Source organism: Heteronotia binoei, chromosome 1 (genome assembly GCF_032191835.1).
Source record: "Heteronotia binoei isolate CCM8104 ecotype False Entrance Well chromosome 1, APGP_CSIRO_Hbin_v1, whole genome shotgun sequence".
Classification (NCBI taxonomy): domain Eukaryota; kingdom Metazoa; phylum Chordata; class Lepidosauria; order Squamata; family Gekkonidae; genus Heteronotia; species Heteronotia binoei.
Genome location: NC_083223.1, coordinates 151,283,956 through 151,309,673, shown reverse-complemented (window position 1 = coordinate 151,309,673; position 25,718 = coordinate 151,283,956). Strand labels below are relative to the sequence as shown.

Here is a 25,718-nt window from a genome sequence, read left to right as displayed (position 1 = left end):
GGTGGGTTATGCCTGTGGGTGCTGTCGGTTACAGTTGGGGGCTGCAATGGCCCTTTCAATATTATTAGGCATGTGTGGGTGGAGGACTGGAGAAATTTGGATCGCTTTGCAGTTTTTAAACCAGCATTCACTTTTGGTTTGGGGAGGGATGGGGGGGGGGATGCACTGCCAATCAATTTGTGAGTGAGTTTTTGGGCTGTCTTTGGACTCTAGTCAGTTTTTATTGGAGGAGCATTTTACAACCATCTTCCAAGCGCGGGCCAAGAGAGGATGCAGGCACAAGTAGGTGCTCACTTCATTCAATCTCAAAGTCCATGTTTGGGGAGCCGAACAGAGGCAAGTTGACCTTCAGGAAGATCAACTGCTGAACTGTCCAGGGTTGCAGGCGATTGCGATGTGGGCAGACAATGTCGCCCATATGTGAAAAGACGCGCTCGCTCTGCACGCTTGTCGGTGGGCAAAAGAGGAACGCCTTGGCCACGGCGGAGAGGGCCGGCCAGACCCCCTCCTTCGTGACCCAGTAGTCCAAAGGAGACGCTTCCTGCGGCTCGAGGGGCTCAAAAAGATAGTCCCTCACCATCGCAGCACCCGTCTCTGCTCTCGGTGTCCTACCGCTCCTAGAGGGGCCAACGACCCGCCCGATGAATGTCACCTCAGCACTCCTCGTGGCATGAGTCTGGTGGGAAACACTGCCTAGCTGGGGAGGCTGGGGATGAACAACAGCAGCGGAAGTCGCACTCGCAGATGAGCTGCTTCCACCCCCCTCCTCCTCAACTATCGACACTGGGCCCCCCCTGACTCTGGAACGCTCGACCTTCTGGGAGAGCTCGTCTCGCCAGCGATCGAGCTCGTTGGCCCGCTCGGCGATTGTGCCCTTAAGGCGCGGGTCTAACATGGCCGTCATCATGTAGACCTTATCCTGGGTGAAAGCCTGAAAGCGGGCCTCTAGCCCAACCTGCAGCCTAACAACCAGGGCGCGCACCACTGGAAGAACGTCTGCACGGCCTTGAGCTGGCACTAGAAATGAGGCCAGGTCCTCATGGGCCATCTGGACCATGGGGACGACCAGTGCGATGCTCGCCGTGTCAGACGAGAGCATTTCTGTGTAGGTCTTGAAGGGCCCAAGAACCTCCACAGTCTGAGAAATGACCACCCAATCCTCTTGGGTGAGACGGTTCTCATCCCGAAAGACCCTCGTCTCAGAGACAAAGGCATCCAGGGCTGCTCTCTGCTCCACCATGCGCTCCAGCATGGCGCAGGTGGAGTTCCAGCGTGTGCTGACGTCACCAAACAGGCGGTGCCATGGCACGCCTGTCTGTGTCTGTTTCTCACGCAGCCGATACGAGTCCGTATTGCTGCGTGAGAAGTGACCCGTGATGTACCGACATTTCTGGAGCAGAAGTTGGTACTCATGGGTCGCGGCCTGATACACACGATCATTGTTTTTCGTCTGCCCCAACGCGTCCTTGACCACGAGGTGGAGAAGGTGGGCCACGCAAGGAAGGCGTTTTAGGACCGCACGCTGGGCGGCCGCCTTGATGTTTGAGCCACCATCAGTCACCATGAAGCCCCTGGCGACGTCCCCCCCGCTGCCTACCCAGGCCTCTACCTGCTGTGAGAGGATGGCTCTGAGAGTGTCCGCCGTGTGCGGCGCGTCGACTGCTTCGGCGTGCAGCAAGGCACAGCGATAGCCGGCCCGGCGGCCCTGACCCTGCCTGTCACTACTGCCACCCCCAACCACCTCACTGGGTTGCCACCAATGCGCAGTCAGGGAGAGATACCCCTCGAATGCATGTTTGGAGGTCCAGATATCTGAGGTGAAATGAACAGTCCCCCTGGCAGCACGGGACAAATGCTCCTTCACCACAGATCTGGTCGCCCTGAAAAGAGCTGGCACAATGGTCCTGCTAAGGGTGGTTCTAGCAGAAATTTTGTACCAGGGCGCCAGGTACTCCAGCAACCCCCGCACCCCAGGATTCTCGACAACTGAAAACGGAAGCCCATGGGCGACCGACCTGGCAAGGTGCCAGGCGATCACCCTCCTGCCGTGCCTGATTCCCCCTCTTGGTACAGAGGTGCCCCTACCAAACATCTCAGGCAGAGATGCCTGGCGTCCCTGTTCTCCCACGGAACGCTCCTGGAGAGCAGGGGTAGTCGCGATGGGACGGACCCCCTGGCTGGGTGGTGTTGTTGTCCGCTGGGACAACACAGCACCAGCCTGCTTCTCCCCCTTAAGAAGCACCCCCGGGTGGTGCTTCCGCAGGTGATTCCGCATCCCCCCTGGAGTCAGGTGGGCAAGGTCCCGCCCACGACTGATCCGAGCCCTACACAGCTTGCACTGCGCATAACGTGGATCCTCCATAAGTTGGAAATGCTTCCATACTTCGGAGGTGAACGGATGCCCAAACTGACTGGCAGGTTGGGTGTCCGGAGCCACCTCCTTTGAGGTGCTCGGGGGAGACACATCGTGCCTCGGGGTGGCAGGAGGGGCTGGCCGCCGGGGGGAAGTGGGCGGAGATGGAGGCACCTCGTGTGTCTCCATCTCTTCCCCCTCCACCCCATGCGGCCTCCCCTCCTGGCCATCCCCTGAAGGTCTGCTGGTGCCCGAAGGAACCGAAGAAGGGGGCTGGTCCTCCTCAACCAGCTTCTCCTCCAGCTCCTGCACGACACTCTCCACCCTCCTTGGGGTGATCATTTTGGACAGAAAACTGTCCCCAAAGCTCATCTCCAAGGCGGGCTGCTCTTGCTGCCCCTCCTCCGGCTGCTGAGGCCGAGCGACATCAGCTGGAGGAGTGACTGCCCGAGCAGCAGACCCCTGCGCAGTGCCAGCACCTAATGGCACCTTTGCTCGGGGCGCCCCAGCAGCAGCCTCGATGAAGGGCCCAAGGCGGGCCTTCTTCTTCATCACACTCCGGCCAGAGGTCGGAGTGCTGGAAAGCGGCTGTGGAGTGGCCCCACGCACAGGTGGGGGGGAGACCTGGGTCCTCCCCCTCCCCTCCACCCCTCTAGTCTTCTCCTTGGCCTTGCCCCCAGGGCCCCTCTTCTGCTGCCTGTCACTCATGTCACCCTTGGCCAGTCTCACAGAACCTGAACTGAGAGTGGGGTTTTTTACAAACCTAACTCACTGCACTGTACCCTGAACCAACAGGTGCCCTGACTTCTTTTTAAAAACCCTCCCACCAAAGCTTGTTTATTTGTTTTTTGGTCCCTAACCTGTCCTTCTTTGGGTTGGGGTAGTAGTAGTCTGGTAAAGTTTAGGAGACTAGGTGATCCTGCCTCTACCTGGCTGCAGTTTTTAAAAGGCTACCTTGAGATGAAGGCAATCCTTGTTAAATCCTCCTAGTTAAACTTCTCCTAACTAGATCCTGGGACAAACCTGATTTCCTTGCAAACTAGAAATCAGGTGTCCCCTATAACGTGAGAGAAGCTGTGGTTTACCCTGTTGAAATCTAAGGATGCACCAGCTTTCAGTGGCTGAAAGCCAGAAGCACCGCTGCTGCAACCCTAGTCTCTTTAAAAGGGAGCCTGATGTGGCCTAGTAGTCACGCTGCCTTTTATGAGAAACCTAGAAACTTTTTAAAGCACCCCTATCTGGCCTACTTGAATTGTGAAAGGAGATAAAGCCCTAAACTGGATTAATTTTGTTTTAAATTTCAAAAAAACACAATCCCTAAAAACACCCTTATTAGTGGGGCAGCCTATTTGGTGGCCCTAGCCAAACCGAGAGCACATTCAGATTCCAAAAATCACTCTATAACAACAAGAAAGTGACCCAGCCCACACACACCCTCGCCAACCCCCACACCAACCAGAGGTAATTTTAAAAAACCAAAACAAAACCAGAGAATCACAAGAGGCCAAGCAAACCAACTCAAGATTTTAAAAAACCAAAACAAAACCAGAGAATCACAAGAGGCCAAGCAAACCAACTCAAGATTTTAAAAAGTGGCCTTTCACCAATAAGGAAAATTAAGCCAAATCAGTCAACAAACCCCCCCCCAGCCCCCCCAGCCCCACACCAAGAAAGTGACAACAGGAAAAAAAGACCAAGCAAAGCAACTCAAGATTTTAAAAAGTGGCCTTTCACCAATAAGAAAACTCAGGCCAAATCAGTCAACAACAACACCCCCACCCCTAAAACCAGAACCAGAAAAGGGGGACAAAACAATGAAAATTAGGCCAAACAGCACCCCCCCCCAATAACCTGAAGATAAAAGTAACACAGCAGCAACACAACACAGCAGCAACAAATCAAACAATGAAACAGTAAAAAACTCAACTTTTAATAATACAGGAACTCCCCCCCCCAAAAAAAAAACCCCTTCACCCTAACCCCAAGAAATCCAAGCCACCCAAATCAGGAGAAGTAAAAGGACACTGCACTTTAAAAAGTCCTCTCACTAAATTAAGATATGGGCAAATTAGCAAAACCACCCCACCCCAGGCCCCCCCCACCCCCAGCAGAACCTAACCTCAACCCCAAATAGGCTACCCTACCCACCCAGCACTCACCCACCCAAATCTGAACAAGTAAAGGGACTCTAGTCCTTTTACCAACAAAAACTAAAACAAGAACCCCAAAACTGTCTTACCTTGTCTTCTCTGAGTCCAGGGAGGTCTCTGGTAAGGCAGTGAGAGAGCAGCAGGCAGGAGCTGAAGCCAAGGGCCAGCCACCAGCAGCAGCACAATCTCTCTCACACCAACCCACACCACATACACCAACACAGCAATGGAGGAGTCCAGCAGGAAGACTCCTTAAAAAGGTTCTCTGGCCCTACAGAGAGCAATTTCAAAAAATAGCACTGCTCTCTCTGATTGGCCAGAGAACATTGCTTACTTGGATACCCAAGTAAGCAAAAGATCAAAATAACAATGTAGCTGATGGCTGGGCCATCAGCTACACATACATACACAGTACACAACAACAGCCCTGCAAAGCATGCATTTGCAATGCATTTTGCAAATGCATGCTTTGGATTGGCTGCTGGGGCTCCTCTTCCCCCTCCCCCCCTCCCTGACCCCAGGGAGGCTATAGGAGAGGCGGGAAGAGGGCACTAAAGGCGGGAAGCTAAGCAAGCAGCTCCATTGAAGCTGCAGAATCCGCTTCGCGCCTTTTCTATGGAGTTTTACATTGACAGCAGCCTTTTGACAGCCGTACCGTATTCTCCCGAATAGCAGTTCGGGAGAATACGGCGAGCCGCATTCGGGAGCCGCATTTTTGGCGGCAAGGGCATTCGGCTGCGGGCAATGCCGAATACAGCCGAATCAGCGTGTGCTAATGAGTTCCTGCTGAGCTTTTTCTACAAAAAAAAAGCCCTGAGGGAAAGTATTGAAATTTGAAATCTACAGACACTATGGAGATGTCATTTCTGGTTTTGAGGAGGAGAAAAACAAGATATGCAGCAAGTTTCAAAAGTTTGACCTTGGATATAGCGAAGATTAAATATGTGTATTCTAAGAGTATCCATTGTGGTTACAGTTGATACTGTTTAAAGACTAGACAACAGCTGGAGATATAGATGTTCCAGGAGAATAAGTACATGTGATCTGAAGTATGACTGGGTGAGGCTCATGCCATTCAAAATTTACAAGCTATATAAATAAGTATTTCACTATTATGTTTTTTCCTGTTTGGGCAGGGAACAATAACACACAAGGGAGAAGCTCCCCCAAGGCTGTGCCTGCTGCTAAATTGTTGCTGTTTGCATGTATTTTGTAAGCCATAATGAGCCTTATTTTATCAGGAGGAAATGTAAAATGTAAATATCCTGAAATGAAGAAAAAATAAATTATAATTTTCAAGGTGGAACATGCCCTCCATCTTAAGTACATAAGAAGAGCCCTGTTGGTTCTGACCTGCGATCCATCCAGTTCAACATACTATTTCATGCAGGGGTTAACCAGTTGCCATGGAAGGCAAACAAACAGGACATAGAGGCTAAGACCTTTCCCTGATGCTGCCTCCCAGCATCAGTATTTAGAGGTTGCTGCCTCTCTGTATGGAACATCTTGAGCTTAGGATGTTAAAATCATTTTTAGCTGATTACCCAGTATAGATTTTATTGAAAAGAGTGGATGAGTTTATTTGGGAAAAAGTTCGTTGGGAAAAGAGAGCCAATATAGTGTCTTCGTTGGACTAGGAATAGATTAAAAACTAAAATCCCCACAACCAGGCCTTGGATTCAGTGGGAGCTCACAGGAGCACATCTCCTGAACCTCCTTCCCACCTTGTCCATTGAATAGTAGGTGCAGCTGCATAACAATCCTGGATGAGCTCCACCGCCTATTTTTCTACAAAACAATCCCTGCACTTAACTATGAAGCTTCATTATACTAGATGACACTAGAGGTCCCTTCCAACTCTATGATTCTATTGAGTGACTTGGACCAGTCATTCACTCTCTCAGTGAACTTACCTCACAAGATTGTTGACAGGATAAGATGGAGGAGAGGAGAACCAGGATACCCAGAATTCTTTGAAAAGGAGGGCTTAAAACACAGTAAATGTATTAATAATGGCATGCTGTACTTTCCTCCTGCTCCACTAGCTAAAGTGATATTATTTTCTGGAACCTTACCAGAAAAATAGTATGTAGGCTAAGTTTGTAATGATTATGAATAGTTGAGACATCTGTAGTTTCATTTATAAAGCATAGTACTTTACCCATTCTTTGAAATAAATATATATATTCAATGTGAAGCAAAAAAAAGACAATAAAAATTGATATATTAATCATAAACTGCCTTTCATTATTTCACAAGTGTCTGATGGGGAAGAATATGTGTTGGCAACATTGCTTAAAAACAAAATTGAAACCATATTACTTCCTGGTACTGAGACAGATAACTGTGGCATGTTACTGTAAACAAGAGTTGCAGGTGTTTAATCCCCTTTCCCTTGTTGTGAAAGAGTAGACTTCATGGTTGCTAAGAATAGCTTGGCTCAGGTCCCTGTTGGTTCCAGAAATTGCTAAGATTGTTATTAATGCTACTCTTATGATTATCTTTAAAGCCCTATATGGCCGAGGACCTACCTACCTGAGGGACCGTCTCTCCCCATATGAGCCCCAGAGAGCGCTGAGGTCAGCTGGAAAAAACCAGCTGAATGTCCCTGGGCCAAGGGAGGCCAGATTGAAGGCCACCCGGGATCGGGCCTTCTCTGTCACAGCTCCACTGCTGTGGAATCAACTCCCTGAGGAGGTGCGGGCCCTACGATGCTTAGATCAATTCCGTAGGGCCTGTAAGACCCACCTTTTCAAGATGGCCTTCAACTAGTGACAAAGCTAGGAAATGCTGCTGAAAATGCTTTTAGTCACTGAATTCCACTGAAGATCTAATGTTTATAACGCCACATTGTTAAATGTTAATTTTAATAATCTATAATTTGTTTTAACCATGTTTTTATAAGTATAACTGATGTACAGTGCATTTTATGTTGTGAGCCGCCCTGAGCCTGCTTCGGCGGGGAGGGCGGGATAGAAATAAAAAATTATTATTATTATTATTATTATGCACATAGTTATCTCAACTTTTCCCCAAGGAAGTCAGGCTAACATACATAGTTTTCCATTTTGTCCTCAGAATGCCTCTAGGCTAAGATGAGAGAGAATGACTAATCCAAGGTCATATGAACATATGAAGCTGACTTATACTGAATTAGACCCTCGGTCCATCAAAATCAGTATTGTCTACTCAGACTGGCAGCGACTCTCCAGGGTCTCAAGCTGAGGTTTTTCACATCTATTTGTCTGGACCCTTTTTAGTTGGAGATGCCGGGGATTGAACCTGGGACCTTCTGCTTACCAAGCAGATGCTCTACCACTGAGCCACCATCCCACCCCTGCAACCTAGGTCACACTGAGTTGGGAAATACCTGGAGAGTTTGGGGGTGGAACCTGAGGAAGTGGGGGTTTAGGGAGGGAAGGGACATCAGTGGAGTGTAATGTCATAGAGTTCACCTTCCAAAGCGGTCATTTTCTCCAGGTAAACTTATCTCTGTCACCTGTAGTAGCAGATCTCTAGCAACCATCTGGAGGCTAGGAACCCTAATTATACTGCACTGGCTCTTTTCAAACACACTTTATTGAAATAATTTGAACCAATCATTATTCCAACTAGTGTTTCTGCTATCATTTACCTTTGATTAATTTCGGAAACTTTAAACCTGTGCTCACAACAAAGCCAAATAGCATGGGTAGCATTTATTCATGAATACACACTTGGTTAAGTACTGTTTATTTTCCCATATGTAATCATGTCAAATGAAGCAATATAAGGAATTCTTGACATTTTCTACTTAGCTTTCTGGAGAGGAAGTATGCTTGCTTCTGTAGTGTTCGGTGGATTTTTAGAAGGTATAGTTTGGATCAAGGTGCAGTCTTCAAAGACTTCTTGTTTCTGTTACCACTTTAAATTAAAGATGTGCATTCAGCTCTAACTGAGCTGAAAAAATAGCTGGAAAATACCTTATCAGTATTTATCAGCTAGTTTTTTAGCTGGATACGGGGGGGTTGGGGAGAGTATGGGTCCAAGTATCAAGCATAGCCAATCCTGCTACGTTAAAATTCCCATGGCTATGTATCCAGTACAAATTGTTTTTAATTCTTAAATGCTTCTTTATTTGGAGCCTTGCAGCTTCTTCGACATTCACAACACAATGGTTACACTCTTCCACTGGGCTAAGAGTTCGCCTTACACTCTTCTACTGGACTAAGAGCTCTCGGTGGTCAGGGAAGATCTCTTAGCCCGGTGAAGAGTGTAACCATCGTGTCGTAAATATTATAGAGGCTGTAAGGCTCCAAATAAAGAATTATAACATAAAGGCTTGAGTTGTTTACATGTGTATCTCTTGATAAAGATACTTATGGAAACGGGAAATAAAATCATCAAAATTCCATTGAGAACTTTCGTTTGTGCACATTTGCCGTATTCATAGTCACACCTATTTGAGTGTTAAACATGGTAAATACTATTTCCTTGAAAGGCTGGATTTGTATTGCTACTTTGGTGTTTCAGTATATGGATATCATTTGCATTTATTGGCTTTAGTGTGTATATTATAGAACTCTGTTTGTGATATTGAATTATCATTGGTTAATTATATAAGTGCTCTAGTGTATTCATGTGCATTGTTTTAATTGAGAAAGGGGGATATTTGGTGTTTTCTGGAGGAGAGTGGCAGACTAGATCTGAGTGGGGAAGCATGCTGAGCACTGTTTAGACATGCTGCTCCTGACGACCAGCACTACACCTTCTGCAGATGTACCAGAATGCCATACATGTTGTTTCAGCTGATGTCTTCTCAGTGGCAACAACCATTTACTAAAAAACTTACTGGCTGCTGGTGGTGGTTAAGACTACTTTAATGATAATGTAAGCCTTTTTATATCAACTATCAACTGTTCAAATTTTAACTTTTTGGGTATGATGTTGGTTTTATATATGTAGGCTAAAAGTAACTCTTATTGAAAAGTCCTTTTTGGATCTTAGACTCCATTAGGTTGAATCTCAGTTAGTAACTTTAGCATTTCTGGACAACTTGTAAAATCAAAACTTGTCAAAATGAACATTGAGTCTTGATAAGCTGCTCTACAATTCATTGCTTCTCACAAGGCACCTGTGAAGGTTTCTCAGTGCTAGCCCACTGACAAGTAAGTCTTTCTATGTCAAATAAGTCATTGCATTTTATATTTATTTATTATTTTATTGAGAATAAACTGAAACTGATTAATCTGCCCTCCTATTATTGTGTAGGATGGCATCAATAACAAGTAGGGTTGCCAACCCTAGGTTCAGAAATCCCTGATATTTGGGATAGAGCCTGGGGAGGATGAAATTCAGGAAAGTGAGGAAGTTCAGGAAGGATGTGAAGCCATAATGCTAACGTTTTCTCCAGAGAACTGATATCTGTAGTCTGGAGATCAGTTGTGATTCTGGAGGGGGGACCACCCAACCCTAAATAAGGAATGTCTCTCCCAGTTACTTAAGTTGAGAAGCCTAAATTTGTTTGATCTGGGAAGAATGTAGCATCAACATCCAAGCTTTAATAATCTCAAGAGATTACAACAGTAATGAAATTCATATAGACAAGCAGAAGAAGAGCATTTGTAACTGCACTTTGTAATAATGGTATAAGAGAGGATGTGTAGAACCTATTGTTAATCTGCTTAGTGTTCCAGACTCACATACTTTATGGGATTTTTAAAATTGGGAACCCTTAAGTTTTTAAAGATTTGTTAACTATGGTCCAGTCTTAATAAAATTACTGGCAGGATAGAAAGAGTGCAGAGAAGAACTCCCAGAAGTGGCTCCACAAGTATGCAACTTCTTCCTAAAGGAAGCTATTATAGTCGATATTTGGAGATTTTTTGCAGACACAGCAAAACCTGTTTTTATAGGAAGGTTTTTACTGGGCAGGATGAAGTAGTGAAATAGTTGATTTTTTTTATTATTAGTAGGACTGCCAGCCTCCAGGTGGGACCTGGAGATCTCCTGCTATTACACCTGATCTCTAGATGGCAGAGCTCAGTTCCCTTGGAGAAAATGGCTGCATTGGAGGATGAACGTTATATCCTGTTGAGGTCTCTTCCCTCCCCAAACTGCACCCTCCTCAGGCTCCACCCCCAAAATCTCCAGGTATCTTCCAGCCTGGAGCTGGCAACCCTACTGATCAGGTGTTTAGATTTAGAGGGAGGAGTATTTTTAATATGTTTGAGCTAGATTATTTGATGCATTTTCAGCTATTCTCGTTTTAAACTGTATAACTTGTAAGCTACTGATACCTAGGAGATGAATGGGTAAGATTTTTGTTGTTGCAAAAAGCATTTGTGTAAAACAGCTGAATATTTCTGAAATTAGTTAAATAGAAATATAATACACAGGGAACATTATAACTGATGTTTGATGAATGAGTGTAAACACTTTTGGTGCTGAATTAAGTTAACCGTTTCTCTACCCTGTAAAATGTAAAATAACACCTCCCCTCCTCCCATGTTTTCAAAAATTTCCAGAAATTTTACATTTCTAAATGAAATTATAACTTTAGGGAGTGGTATTGGCTGGCTACTGAGAAGTCTTAATTAAAAAAATATATTACTGAAACTTCTCAGCCAGACAATGCCACTGCCTAAAGTTATAATTGCATTTAGAGATGTAAAATTTCTAGAAATTTTGAAAACACAGGATAGGAGTGTTATTTTTTCTAGAAAAAAAATGAAAAATTCAGGGGAAAATGAAATATATGCAATGTTTACTGTCATTTCATCCCTAAACTAATTTTAGTGCTTTAAAATGCATAATTTATAATTTACCTAGCGTATGCAATTGCACTGTTTGGCATATTTATGGTATTTAAAAGTTGTACATGTCTTAATTTTGTACAAGCAGAACTGCAAATATACCCAGTACTTGAAAGAAAACTGCAAGCTGATGCACCTTATGCTATTTTAGCACATATACCTTAATTTTTATCTGGTTAGACAAGCCAGCTTCTCAATTAAACTTTCAGTTTTCCTTTGAGGTTTTGGTGCAGTTTCTGTCCCACCTTCTGTAAGGTAGGGAATAAACTACATTTTAACCAGTCTGCAGGTAAACGTGTCACAGTGGTTTGAGGGAGAGATGGAAAGGTCATCTCTGTCCATTCAAGAAGACAAGAGAAGGCGTACCACTATAGAGAAGCAAGAGTTGGCATTTAAGAGCATGCCCATCTTGTCTTTAAAAGCATTTCACTCATTCTAAAAGAGAAAATATTTCATGAGTTTTTCAGCACTCCTCAAAATTTTCAGTTTTTCCATTAGGAAAACTGAAAAAGAGGGTCCTTAAAAAACAAAGAAAAGTCCCCCCCATTTTTCCCCCAGTCCACCTCCACACACACACACAAACACACACACGGGCTTTCACAACTCTAATGCCATTGAATGCCACTGATATGTCTGACTGGTGTATATGTCTTTGTCTTTCAGGCTTATGTTTATGAAATTAATTCAAGCACCTATTCCTATAAATTGACAGGACACTCAGAGTCTGTAATCAGCGTGGCTTTTAATCCTGCATCTCCCCAGGTATTTTTTGCTTGTTCCTTGTTTATAAGAACTAATTTGCCTACAGTGTTAATCTGATACTGTTCTCTCTATTTTTCCATTATGTTTTTTTATTTTTTCTTATTCATTTTACATGTACATTTGTGATGTAGAACAGTGTTAGATAAGATATTGCATGATTTGTTCACTAGTCTTTCAGTGTCCCATTTAGTTTAACCATCCAAAATAAAACCCACTGTGTTCAAACTAGTCTCCATTTAATGATCCTGCTATACATATCTAGCAAACGTGTTAATAATACATAATTCTCAATAATCAGATATATATCCATTGAGATAGCAGACTGTCAAATCTTATGGTGGTTTTCTTCATTGCCTAAAGAGCATAAAAGGTGACTCCAAGGTTTTCTGTAGTACTTCTGTTCCTTGTGCAAAGGATAAGTTAATGCATCCATAGGAAGGTGATGTGCTCCTAATGCAGGTGACTTTGATGAAAAAATAGCACACACGTACGTCTGAAGAAGAAATATGCAAGCACCACCCCCACCCCCACCCCCCGCTCAAATCTGAGAGACATTTATGTTTTTTACTTCCTCTGGAGTTTTTTCTGGGCAATATACAGAGCTACTCTTCACACATTTCACTAAACCTATTTATTTTATAATGTTATTCTACTTTTCATATATTTTTATTTATTTTATATCCTACCCTATTCTAGAATTGGGCTCAGGGTGGCTCACAACGATTAGAATTTTTTGTAACCTGTGCTAATCTATGGGAGGCCTTTTATTTTTCTGATCATCCCAGTAAACTTGAGAAGTTAACTTTCAAACTGGGAAATAATATACTAAAGTCATTAATCTTGAATTCATAAATTTTGAGAGCAAATTAGAGCATAATGGAGATACCTCATACTTATTGAGTTCTCATTCAAATGTCATGTTTCCACACTTCTGTTATAACCAAAACAAATTTTTAACTCAATTCAAGTGGGCAGCCGTGTTGGTCTGAAGCAGCAGAACAAAGTAGGAGTCAAGTGCACCTTTAAGACCAACAAAGTTTTATTCAGAATGTAAGCTTTCGTGTGCTCTAAACACACTTCATCAGACGAGGAATCGGGTATAGTAGCTATTAAGAGAATCAGTTAAAAACTCAAGACGAATACTGGTGTTTCAAGAGAAGGGGGTTGGGTACTGGAAAGAGTGTACCAGCCTTCTGGAAACCAAAAACAGTCAGAAAAATCCAGTCTAGGTGGGCAATACTTACCTTGATGGACCAGCAGTGATTCAGTGTAAGGCATCTTCATGTGTTCAGGGAATGAGGTAGTCCCTTAAGTGTCCTGATCCTAGATTGTATAGAGCTTGGGAATACAGTGATTAATGGAGAGCCTTTAACATTGGGATATATTGACAATAACTAACCCCAACCAATAACTACTTGCTTCTGAACCAATAACTAGAAGCTTCTGAACTCACTGAAGCTTCTGAAGGCAGCTTCACATAGAGCATAATTTAATGTGGAGGGTGATTAGCACATGGATTATTATGACTGGATTCTGCTTCACAAAGAAGAGCCACAGTTGACAAAACAGGCAAAGGTTGGGAAAGGTACTAAGTGCTATGGTGGAGGTTTGCCTCCATCTGTAGGACTTCTATTCCATGGAGAATTTCTGCAGAAGGGCAACATTAAATCAGGATCTGAGTTCACCACCAATCTGTGAACTTGTTCCTTCAAAGGGAGTTATGGTTTATCCAGAGCAGGCTGTCTCCCAATCCACCAACCAACGATACCTCAGTCTTGTCTGGACCAGATTGCAGTTTATTGCTCCTCAACCAGTCCATTACCTTATTTAGGTACTGGTCTGGAACATGTAATAGGATAAACAGTCCCTTTGACTTTTCAGAATTAATCTGTGTGGTCATGCTGAAAGTCTGGTCCACTGCATTTTCTTCCTACATTTGAACAATCCTGTTGGTCACACTTGAGAGGAAATAGAATTGTAAACTACCCTTTACAATGGGTATAACTGAAGTACTTTTTTGGTAGTGGCTACTAATAAGAATTTTCTGCAGAGAGGTGCATGTGTGTGTGTGTATGTGCATATGCATAGCAATACTTTTGTAATGTATCAACAGATTTTATGTAAGGACCTTATTCTGTATATCCTCAGGTATGATGCATTCAGTGTATTTATTTCACACCAATTTTGTTGTTTATTCCCCCATCCAACTGTTGTTCATACCTTTGTTTATCCCTGTGACTCTTGTTTATGCATATGGCCATGGCAAAATAGAGATTATCACTTAAACTGCATTGTATGTCACCACTCTGCTCAGCTAAGGGCAGTGTGTTATGTCAGTACCAGGTGCATCTCACTGACCCAAGAGGATCCTTTGCCCGCGGGATATATTTTGTATTAATAGAATGCTACCTGAGTGAAGCAAGGGAATATGATCTGCTTTCTCTGATACTTGGTTTGCTACATCTGTTTTGTATATGCATGCTGTCATTTTCATAGCCATCATGTGATATATTAACCCACTTTAAGGTAGAAGTGGCCATTGGCTCAAAATGGCAGCATAGAAGTATATTTCAGATACTAAAAACAGGAGTTTAAAAGAAAATTTCCACTTCTGGAATAGGATATGTACGTGCAGTTTGTGAAGCAATGCACACAAATGTACAGACACATATAATTTTTGCATGCATTTATATGCCCTCAACTGAAAAACAAACATCAGGAAGTAGTTTTCTGTGCAACTCTCTTAAAAACTATGAAATCATTCAACATGAAAACATTGATGCCAAACCAGCTCAGTTTTTCCGAAAACAATGTGACTGGTCTGTTTTTCTCTCAGGATAGATTGTACATTGATTGAGGAGAATAGGCTCATCAGTTTATTGAAATGTATATTCTTTTGTACCAGATGTTCTAACTATATATTAGTGTTGACATAATAGCAAATAAGACAGAATTAAAGACTTTTCTTGTTTAAAACTGACCTTTCATCAATGACAAAGGGCAAAAACATAACTCTTGTTAAGGATTTTAGGATAAACTGCAGGCATACACTTAACTCTAAATGTTACATGATGAGAACACTCTCTTTTAGTTCCAATTCAATCCCAATAGCAATTAAGTGCCATTGGGGGGCGGGGGGCGGAAGGGGTGTTCCATTATACCTGTCTCTTTCCTCCAGTGTAGTTAATTGCAGTTTCAGAGTCGTTCATGTGTTTATTAACCAGAGAGAATGCCTGGGAGGAAAGTTTAAACCTACTATCTTCCCCCAGTGATGCTTTTCTGTCTTCAAATCAACAAAATGGTATTGTTTACATTTTTAAATTTTCTTATAGTTCTAGTTACACATCACCCACATCTTGTATTACTTGATCCTCTCTCTTTGAAGTTCTAAGGAAGACAGATATCCCACAAAAGCAACTTATCACAGTGTTGCGAAGTACAAAATAACTATACTTGCTGAATGTTGCCTTGAGAGCTCTCAGAAGGACAGAAACCTTAACAATTTGGTTGAGTTACTTCAAGTGAACTGTCATGTTTCCATGTCTCCAAATCTGTTTGTATTCCAGCTTTCCTCTAATAAGCCTAGAACCACATTTAGCTGTGTGATAACACTGCCAGTCAAAAATACTAGTTGGGCTCCTAAGTTAAGCAGTGAATTCAAACTTTGCAGATTTAAACCCAGCATTGTATTCACTGTAATATTCTCACAGTGCAAATGCAACTTTGGCTTTCTATAGCTTGTACCCACTTCAGATATTTCTACTTGAAATTTTAAGCAGCAATAATTGATAGACTGAAAATGCTTTGTGTCATTTTTGCCTCCATACCTCTTTTTATCTACTTGATTTTACTTTAGTTTACTTTATGATCTTGAGATCAAATCACACGACTATTGTGGTTAGTTATGATGAAAGGTCAAATAGGAAATGTTGATCTTATTAAGGCCTTCACTGTGAAAAGTTTGCTGCTTCTTAAAATTCTCCACAGCTTTCCTTTATTAAATGACAAAAAAAAAAAACCAGAGTGAAAGATATTTATTTAATATGCAGATGTGGCAAACTGTACTTTTAAAAGCTTAGAAGTGCTGTATAGGCAGATAAAGGACTGTGAAGGCTTAACTTTACTGAGCCAAGGATCCTTGAGTGACAGACTGTTCCAAGAGATCTGATTGGTTAGCATAAGCTGAGCAGAGAAAAACTTCTGAAACTGGATGTTGAGGAGAATTCAGTCTGATTTCTGAGAAGAGTTGAGTACTGACAGTTTCAGAATACCAGCCCTGATTAAGAGCAGTTTAACACAGGAGAAGATGATGAAGAAGAAGATATTGGATTTATATCCCGCCCTCCACTCCGAAGAGTCTCAGAGTGGCTCACAATCTCCTTTACTTTCCTCCCCCACAACAGACACCCTGTGAGGTGGGTGGGGCTGGAGAGGGCTCTCACAGCAGCTGCCCTTTCAAGGACAACCTCTGCCAGAGCTATGGCTGACCCAAGGCCATGCTAGCAGGTGCAAGTGGAGGAGTGGGGAATCAAACCCGGTTCTCCCAGATAAGAGTCCGCACACTTAACCACTACACCAAACTGGCTCTGGGGGGAAACTGGCAAGGAAGTCTGGAAAGCTGGTGAAGACTCCCATTTGGGCCAAGGAAAGCAGATCTATCCATCTATCATCTACCCATCTATCCCCCCATCCCTCTATCCTCTATCTATCATATGGAGAAAGGGGGTCTGTCTGTCTGTCTGTCTATCTATCTATCATCTATCTATCTATCAATCATCTATCATCTACCTATCTACCTATCTATCTATCTATCTATCTATCTATCTATCTATCTATCTATCTATCTATCTATCTATCATCTCTATCATCTCTCTCTGTCATCTCTGTGTGTGTGTGTCTCTCTCTCTGTGTGTGTCTCTCTCTCTCTCTCTCTGTGTCTCTGTGTCTCGGTCTGTGTCTGTCTCTCTCTCCCTCTCTAATCTTATTTTATCAAATCTAATCTAATCTAATCTAATCTATCATATGGAGAAAGGGGGTCCCGTAGATGGGGGGATAGATGGGTAGGCATAGATGGGTATAGATGGGTAGGCAGGCCCTTTCTCTCTCTCTCTCTCTCTCTTTCTCTCTTTCTATCCTATCTTATCCTATCCTATATCTATCATCACTTTAGTTTTCTATCCCACCCTCTCCGCAAGTAACTCAGGGCAGCTAACAGTCAATTCAACACAATTTATGATTATAATTTAAAACAAAAAAAAATAGCAATTAAAATACATTTCATTGTGCTGCTCAAAACTTCAGTATAGGCAGGATCATAACTTTCTTCTGACAGTCATCCTGTAATGATCATAATTCCTCATGAGTGATATCGCTCAGCAGTGTAGGGTGGCAGCCCTCTCTCATTTAAGTGTTAAAGGCCTGTTGAAATAGTTCAGTTTTACAGGCCCTGAGGAATTGGGAGAGATCCTGCAGGGCCCTTATGGCCTCCGGGAGAGCATTCCACATTTCTGATGCTGCCACTGAGAAGGCCCTAGCCCATATAGAACACAGTCTGGCCTCCCTTGGGCTGGGGATAGATAGTAGGTTTTGTGTCCCTGAACACAGTGCTCTCTGGGAAACATATGGAGAAAGGGGGTCCCGTAGATAGGCAGGCCCTCAACTGCCAAGCCCCTGGGCCAGGTGGCGGTTCTCCCACCGTGGAGGTTCCCAACCCGCCAGTCCACATTGGGTTGGCGGAGGGGAACCTCCCTCGATCTTGCTGGCGCAATGACGTCACTTGCAGGTGATGTCATCATGCCAGCGATGTTACGCGTGGCCACTCTAGGCATTTCCGGGGAAACAATGGTTTTTCCAGATGCTCTAGCTAGACCATAGTTTTCCCAGAGGTGCCTAGAGCGGCTGCATGCAATGTTACCGGCGCAATGATATCACTTGCAGGTGTACTGCACTAGCTGTAGTTTTTGAGTCAGGGTCAAGGGTAGCCCCATGTAGAGAGCATTACAGTGGTCTATTCTTGAGGTGACCATAAATGGGCAGTCTTCGCAGTGGAGGATGGTAAGCAGTGGGGTGCCGCAGGGCTCGGTACTGGGTCCCATGCTCTTTAACTTGTTCATAAATGATTTAGAGTTGGGAGTGAGCAGTGAAGAGGCCAAGTTTGCGGATGACACAAAATTGTTCAGGGTGGTGAGAACCAGAGAGGATTGTGAGGAACTCCAAAGGGATCTGTTGAGGCTGGGTGAGTGGGCGTCAACGTGGCAGATGCGGTTCAATGTGGCCAAGTGCAAAGTAATGCACATTGGGGCCAAGAATCCCAGCTACAAATACAAGTTGATGGGGTGTGAACTGGCAGAGACTGACCATGAGAAAGATCTTGGGGTCGTGGTAGATAATTCACTGAAAATGTCAAGACAGTGTGCGTTTGCAATAAAAAAGGCCAACGCCATGCTGGGAATTATTAGGAAGGGAATTGAAAACAAATCAGCCAGTATCATAATGCCCCTGTATAAATCGATGGTGCGGTCTCATCTGGAGTACTGTGTGCAGTTCTGGTCGCTGCACCTCAAAAAGGATATTATAGCATTGGAGAAAGTCCAGAAAAGGGCAACTAGAATGATTAAAGGGCTGGAATACTTTCCCTATGAAGAAAGGTTGAAACGCTTAGGGCTCTTTAGCTTGGAGAAACGTCGACTGCGGGGTGACATGATAGAGGTTTACAAGATAATGCATGGGATGGAGAAAGTAGAGAAAGAAATACTTTTCTCCCTTTCTCACAATACAAGAACTCGTGGGCATTCCATGAAATTGCTGAGCAGAAAGGTTAAAACGGATAAAAGGAAGTACTTCTTCACCCAAAGGGTGATTAACATGTGGAATTCACTGCCACAGGAGGTGGTGGCGGCCACAAGCATAGCCACCTTCAAGAGGAGGTTAGATAAAAATATGGAGCAGAGGTCCATCAGTGGCTATTAGCCACAGTGTGTGTGTGTGTGTGTGGCTTCTCTTATGTTCTTATAGTGTGGATCACCATTGCTAAGCCTCCATTCCTTGTACATTTGCCAACTCCAGTTTGGAAAATTCCTGGAGATTTCGAGTTTGGAGAGAATGGAGCCTTGGGAAGGGGAAGGACTCCTCAGCAGGTTATAATGCTGTAGAGTCCACTCTCCAAAGCAGCCACTTTCTCCAGGTGATCAGTTATAATTCTAGGACATGTCCAAACCCCTTGGAGGCTGGCAAACTTAATTCATTGACATGCTACTTTCCACTACAGGCAAGGGGTGGAGGTGAAGCAGAAGGGACCTTTTGCTGAACAACCACTGGGGAGGGGCGATCCCTAGTCCTCCTTACGAGGGAAAAGGCTCAGACTCCTAGCAGAGAAGCTTAACTTCCCAAAGGCTTGTACTTTCAAACACACACAGAATTACACAAGTGCCCATACCTTTTCTCCACAGTTGCCTATCAACAATCTGGATTTGGAAACCATTCCTCAAACTTGAACCAGGCATGAGTTGTAGTCCTCCTAGCAGCTTCTTTCTCCACTGCCCTGAAAAAATAAGCACAGAGAAGGACCACTCAATCCTCTCATTCCCTCTTGCCAGTCAGGCCCGTAGTCAGAAAATTCCAGTTGGGGGGGGCCATGGAAAATATTTTTGGATGGAGGGCCCTCCTCTGGCAGCCCCCACTCTCTCCACCGCCAGTTTTCTCCCTGCGGCTGTGGCAAAACCGTGCAAAACTAAGAAGCAGGCTCCAGGGGCTCTTGCAAGGTGCTCTCCCCTGCCGATTATGTGATCGGCTGGAAAAGCTGCTCTAAAGCCAGAGGTATCTACGCTGGCTTTCCAGCATGATCAGCAAGTTCAATGCTGGCGGCCCAGTGCTAAACTTGCTGATCACTCCAGAAAGCCGGCTTCAGAGCGGCTTTTCCAGCTGATGACATGATTGGTGTGTGTGTGTGTGTGGGGGGTGCCTTGCAAGAGCCCCAGGAGCCCGCTCTTTACAGTTTCACCCAGTGGGTGCGTGGATGGCTGGGTGGGTGGGAGGGGGAGGTGCCGTGCAGAGGGGGACCACCAGAGCCGCAGGGAGAAAAGTGGCAATGGAGAGCAGGGATTGGGGAAAGGAGGGACCATAAGGATCTGAGGGGGTTGGGTGGAGGAGCCTGGGGCCCCCCGTGGCTACGGGCCTGTCTTCAGTACTGCCTGTATGAGTGCCTCTCTGCATGGACAGAGCATCTCCCCCTCCCTCCCAGTGGCTTTTCTCTCACAGCCCTGCTTTCCTTATCTCTCCCCCCCCACTGCCTTCCTTCGCGCCTCAACCTGATTACCTGGATCTGGATGGAGAGCCTCGCCAGGCCTCACTCAGCTCTAGTGCCATCAGGCCACGTGTTTCCAGGCAACCCAGTCAAATGTCTGCCCAAAAGGAGGAGAGGTTGGTCACTGGGAGACAGTTGCTTTATTGCCTAGCTGCCCCTCTCCCCAGAATGCACTGAGAGGGCTATGAAGATGAAAAAGAGGTGGGCTTTCAAAGAGTGGAAGTTGCCTGTCCGGGTGAGTGGAGAGATAAGGGCAAAAGGTGGCAGAAAAGCAGCAAGGCAGCATCAGGCCAAGTGAGGCACCAAGATCCAAGCCCACCCCCCCCCCCCAATGGCAGAGAGAATTCACTTGCAGGGGAATCGGGGCTGAGGGCATCTGCAGCACCCAGCTGAGAAATCAGGCACTTAACCAGCAGCAGGGAGGGGTCCAGACACTGCCTGGAGACATGGGCCAGGCGCAGGGTTGGCGTTGTTTCTCACCAGGCCGCAAGGCAAGATGAGGGCTCTGAGCTCTCCAAGACTGTGTGCCTCTGAGTGCCAGGAAGTAGGAGGAGGGAGGGAACAAGCTAGCAGCTCTTGCTCCTTCAGCCTAGACAGGTGCCACCAGATGGTCACTGACCACGCTGGCATAGAGGCTGAGCTGTGCCAAGGCTTCCCTGGGTCACCCCCATCCCCGCAAGGCCAAAGAGCCAACCACCACCCTGGCAGCAGTGGCATGAGGGGAGCAGCAGTGACACTGCAATGTGTCCTGGCCTGACATAGAGCTGCTGGGGGCAGATCTAAACTACTGCTGGCTGCCCACCCTCCCTCACCAGTCTTTCAAAGTGGAGGAGGAGGAGGCAACTGGCGGAGGTAGGTGGGGAGGGCACCGGGGGGGGGGTGATGATTCTGGGGGGATGCCAGAGCTTCTGGAGCACTGTTCTGGGGTGCTCCAACTGGAAATGAGGCTGCTCCTGATTAAAATTTATGTTTCACTAAAATTGGCTCCCTTCCAGAGAAGGTAGCTAATGTAAAGTCACTTTCTAAAAAGAGATCCAGATGAGACTGAGGTAATTATAGACTAGTGTGGTTAATGTCTTTTCCAGATAATTTGGTAGAAGCAGGGGTGGAATGCTATCAGGAACTCCTTTATTAGGCCACACACCCCCTGATGTAGCCAATCCTCCAAGAGTTTACAAGGCTCTTTTTCGTAAACTCTTGGAGGATTGGCTACATCAGGGGTGGCCTAATATGTGGCCTGATATGCAAAGGAGCTCCTGCTAGAATTCCGCCCCTGGGTAGAAGTGTAAATAAAACATTAACTGTATAAATATAATCTTCATTGAGAAATAATCAATTTTTATTTCTGTAAAGAGCACTGCTGTTTCACCAAACTCTTGGAGTTCTTTGAGAGGTTTAACTAGCATATGGATTGAAGTGATTCGTGGGACTCTATATACTTGTGTCAAGGCAAAATGAACCCAGGCCAGTGAAAATGAGCTGAAACAGTGTTCAGATCTCTGCCCAGATCCATGCTAATAAAAGGAAGTAGACAGAGATGAAGTCAAGCAGTAAGTTCTTGAATACAGAAGTAATGTTTATTAAGCTCACACTAAGGAAATTCAAAGTATTTTATTCCATTCATATGCAGTCATACCCAGGATCCCTTCATGTATACCTAGGCTGGTTCTAGATGCAACTGATACAGTCCAAATTGGAGGATTCTGACTGATGGTAAAGGAGATTCTGCCCCTCCCTTGCCCTTTACTGGTCTTGTACTCCATTTTGTCTCAGGCCCCTATATGGTTTGCACCTTACTCCTTTCTGAGGAACCAGGTAGAAATCAGCCAAATCCAGATGGGTGACACCACAGATTTCATGGGGGAATGGTCTTCTGTTTGGGACATCAGATGAAACTTCTCCTTTCCATCTTATCAGAAGGTTGCAGTGGGCTCATTCTGGAGAGTTGGTGGGGCCTGATCCAGTGGTGCCTTCAGTGTCTTGGCCAGAAGGTATCCAAGATACCATTGCAGAAGGGCTGAAGTGGGGGAGGCAGTCACATACAACATCCGTTTGATTTCCTTTTGAGTTAAGTATCTTTTGCTTGATAGTTTGTGTTTGCTGCAAACAAGGGCAGAAATTAAATTTCTTCTAAATTATTCAGGATGGTAATGTACAGAGCAACCAAAACGATTAAAGGGTCAAAGCACTTTCCATATGAGGAAAAGATAAGGAATATAGGAAATTTTGATTTATAGAAATGATGATGGCGGCATAATAAAAGTATACAAAATTAGGCATGAGATTGAGAAAGTGAACATCTTCCTTTCAGAATACCAGAATTTGTGGCCACCCAAGGAAGATGATGGGCATTAAATTCAGGACAGATGAAATAAAGTACTTCCTTATCCAAAGAATTATTAATTTGTGGGATTCACTGCCACACGATCTAGTGATGGCCAATATCTTAGCTGCCTTTAAAGAGTGATCAGACAGATTTGTGGAGGATAGGGTGTGTCGAGGGGTGACTTGTTCTACTAAGCACTCTCCTGGAACGATCACCCTGTCATTACTTCAGGTGTCAAAATTTACCTTTCAGAAAATGACACAGTAGGCACTGGTAGTGATTTAAACAAGTTTTGGGTTTTTTAAACAGACTGGCAGGGAAGGGATGGGATATTTCTATACGTTTTTGGGATTTAAAAGGTGTGGGCAGACACTTAAAACTAAACACAGAACTACGTCTGAGGTTACTGACTTCACAAGATACAGTGTTTCCTTTAAAGTGGTATTACTTTTCATAAAAGTATAATCAATGTTAAAGCTTTATCTTCCCCACTTTATAATCACACATTCTTGAGCGTACCCTGCTTTGTCCCTTTGGTTATAAGATTAAGGTCTCTCCACTGTTTCTCTGGCAAGAATGTTGCTATGTTCCCTTAAAGATAAATAACCTGTGCCTTTGGCACCTTTTGAGAGCCTTTCACTGCCACCTCAAAACCTTTTGCCAAAGCCTGATCTTCCAGACTTCCAGTCTTTCCTCCCCCTTTGGACACTAAGCTTAATACAGGAAACTGTTTTCCTTCTCAAGATGGGATTCTTTGTTTTATAAATACAGAGACTATTCTTAACTCCTGGGAACAGCCTTCTACCAGCGTGTCCACTATTCCAAACCACCTTACACAAGTTCTGAATCACTGCTTTGTGTTTCATGTCACACACCAAAGAGCATCACAAAAACCACCACTGTTTTTTCCAGTCACTTTTCAATTGCTTACACTCAGCAACTCCTTTCTCCAGCTGCCTAATGCCATGCTCTTTTGACAGCTAGAAGCAGTTCACCTATCAGAGTGAGTTCCATTAGCTGTCACTCACTTGCAGTTCCATTAGCTGTCATTCATACACATTGCTTCTCAGCATGCATGTTTCTGCTGTCCATCACATAGGGCCAATAGTTGGATGTTGGCCACAGTGACTATGTAAAATTTTTCATTCAGAGGCAGTACTCCTCTGTATACCAGAGCTTAGGGGAAGCACCAGGGGGAAATGTTGATCTCTGTGCCCTGGTCATAGGCCTTCTGTTGGGATCTCTTTAGCCACTGTATGAAATAGAATGCTGGACTAGATGGACCATTGCTCTCATGCACCATACTGCTTTTAGGAACAGAACAGGTGAATTTTACTAGACATTACAGGGGAAGAATTAGATGTACATATAGTACTTTTAGTGGCAGCTGTACATTCAGGATATTATCCTTGCATGGCTCCATTTATAAACATCCGCACCTAATTTCTGCATTACATACACTTCTGTGGGAAATAAAAGAAATATTGACAAGCTATTGTGAATTTTGATCTGGATTTGCTGACTATTCCAGATACAAAAAAAAAAATTTTGAAACAATTTCAGCATCTCATAAAAAGCTCACTAGACAACTTATGTTCCTACAGCTATGTTGTTTTCTGTTAAGTATTCTCCCAACCTTCCTTATAGAAGAATATTCTCTCACCTTCTTGTAGTCATACAAACTGACAGCCAATGGAATATCCTTTCACTACAGAGCTGAACCAACTTGTACAGAAAAATCTCTGTATAATAAAACCAGCCAGATGTCTGGAAAGATTATATCTGGCCATCTGGTTCCCCTTACAACACCTAATGAACTAACTTCATCCACATTCAAAGGAGGGGGACACAGAAAAGGTAGTTATTACACACAGTTTTATTTAAAATTCAAACAAAGTCATGAAACAAACCATCAAAAGTTAGTTCTCTTAACATAGAAAGTCTGCTGCTTTCTTGGGCTTCTTTCAACAGAAAATTGTGTATAATTAATATTGTCAGTATTAATATGGGAAGTTTGACATTCAGTGACATTCTTACCCGAAACTACACAATCAGATTTTTTTTTCTAGCCATATTCAGAAGCAACAAACAAATACCAGTGCTAGAAGGCCTTATCAGGAGAAGGCTTTAGCTTCTATGCCCTAACTCAGGGGTGTCAAACATGCAGCCTGGGGGTCAAATCAGGCTCCCAGAGGTAGGCTTCCCAAATCCCCCACCCTGGCGGGGGACCCCCGGTTTTGCAGCCCCCTCTCCCGCTCTCCAAAAATCTGGAAGCGGGGGGAGGGACAGCGCTTCCCCCTCACAGGGCCGCCGCAGCAACACCAGCGCCGCCGCTGCCGCCGCCGGCCCGGGCCCGGGCCCGGACACAGGCAGCAGCCTCCGCCAGTGCCGCAGTCGCTGCTGGCCCGGGTCCGGGCCCAGACACAGGCAGCAGCCGCCGCCAGTGCCGCCGCCGCTACCGCAGCGGGCCTGGGTCCGGGCCCAGACACAGGCAGCAGCCGCTGCCAGTGCCGCCACCGCCGCTGCCGCAGCGGGCCTGGGTCCGGGCAGCAGCCGCCGCCAGTGCCGCCGTTGCCTCCGCGGGCCCGGATCCGGGCCCAGACACGGGCAGCAGCCGCCGCCAGTGCCGCCGCCGCTACCGCAGCGGGCCTGCGTCCGGGGGCCCAGACACGGGCAGCAGCCGCCGCTAGTGCCGCCGCGGGCCCGGATCCGGGCCCAGACACGGGCAGCAGCCGCCGCCAGTGCCTCCGCGGGCCCGGATCCGGGCCCAGACATGGGCAGCAGCCGCCGCTAGTGCCGCCGCCGCCGCTAGTGCCGCTGCGGGCCTGGGTCCAGGCAGCAGCCGCCGCCAGTGCCGCCGCTGCCTCCGCGGGCCCGGATCCGGGCCTAGACACGGGCAGCAGCCGCCGCTAGTGCCGCCGCCGCCGCTAGTGCCACCGCTGCCGCAGCGGGCCTGGGTCCGGGCCCAGACACCGCCGCTGTTGCGGCCCAAGCTACAGGCTCCGAGGAGAGCCCTATAGCAGCAGTTGCA

At 45.3% G+C, this 25,718-nt stretch overlaps 1 protein-coding gene across 1 annotated transcript in view; it reads left to right on the top strand.

Moving 5' to 3' along the window:
• Window positions 1–25,718, top strand: part of WDR27 (WD repeat domain 27) — a 159,794-nt gene that overhangs the window by 113,221 nt on the left and 20,855 nt on the right. The window contains exon 23 of the mRNA XM_060242619.1: window positions 11,961–12,059. Within this exon, the coding sequence (XP_060098602.1) occupies window positions 11,961–12,059 (99 nt within the window). The remainder of the gene's footprint in view (window positions 1–11,960; window positions 12,060–25,718) is intronic.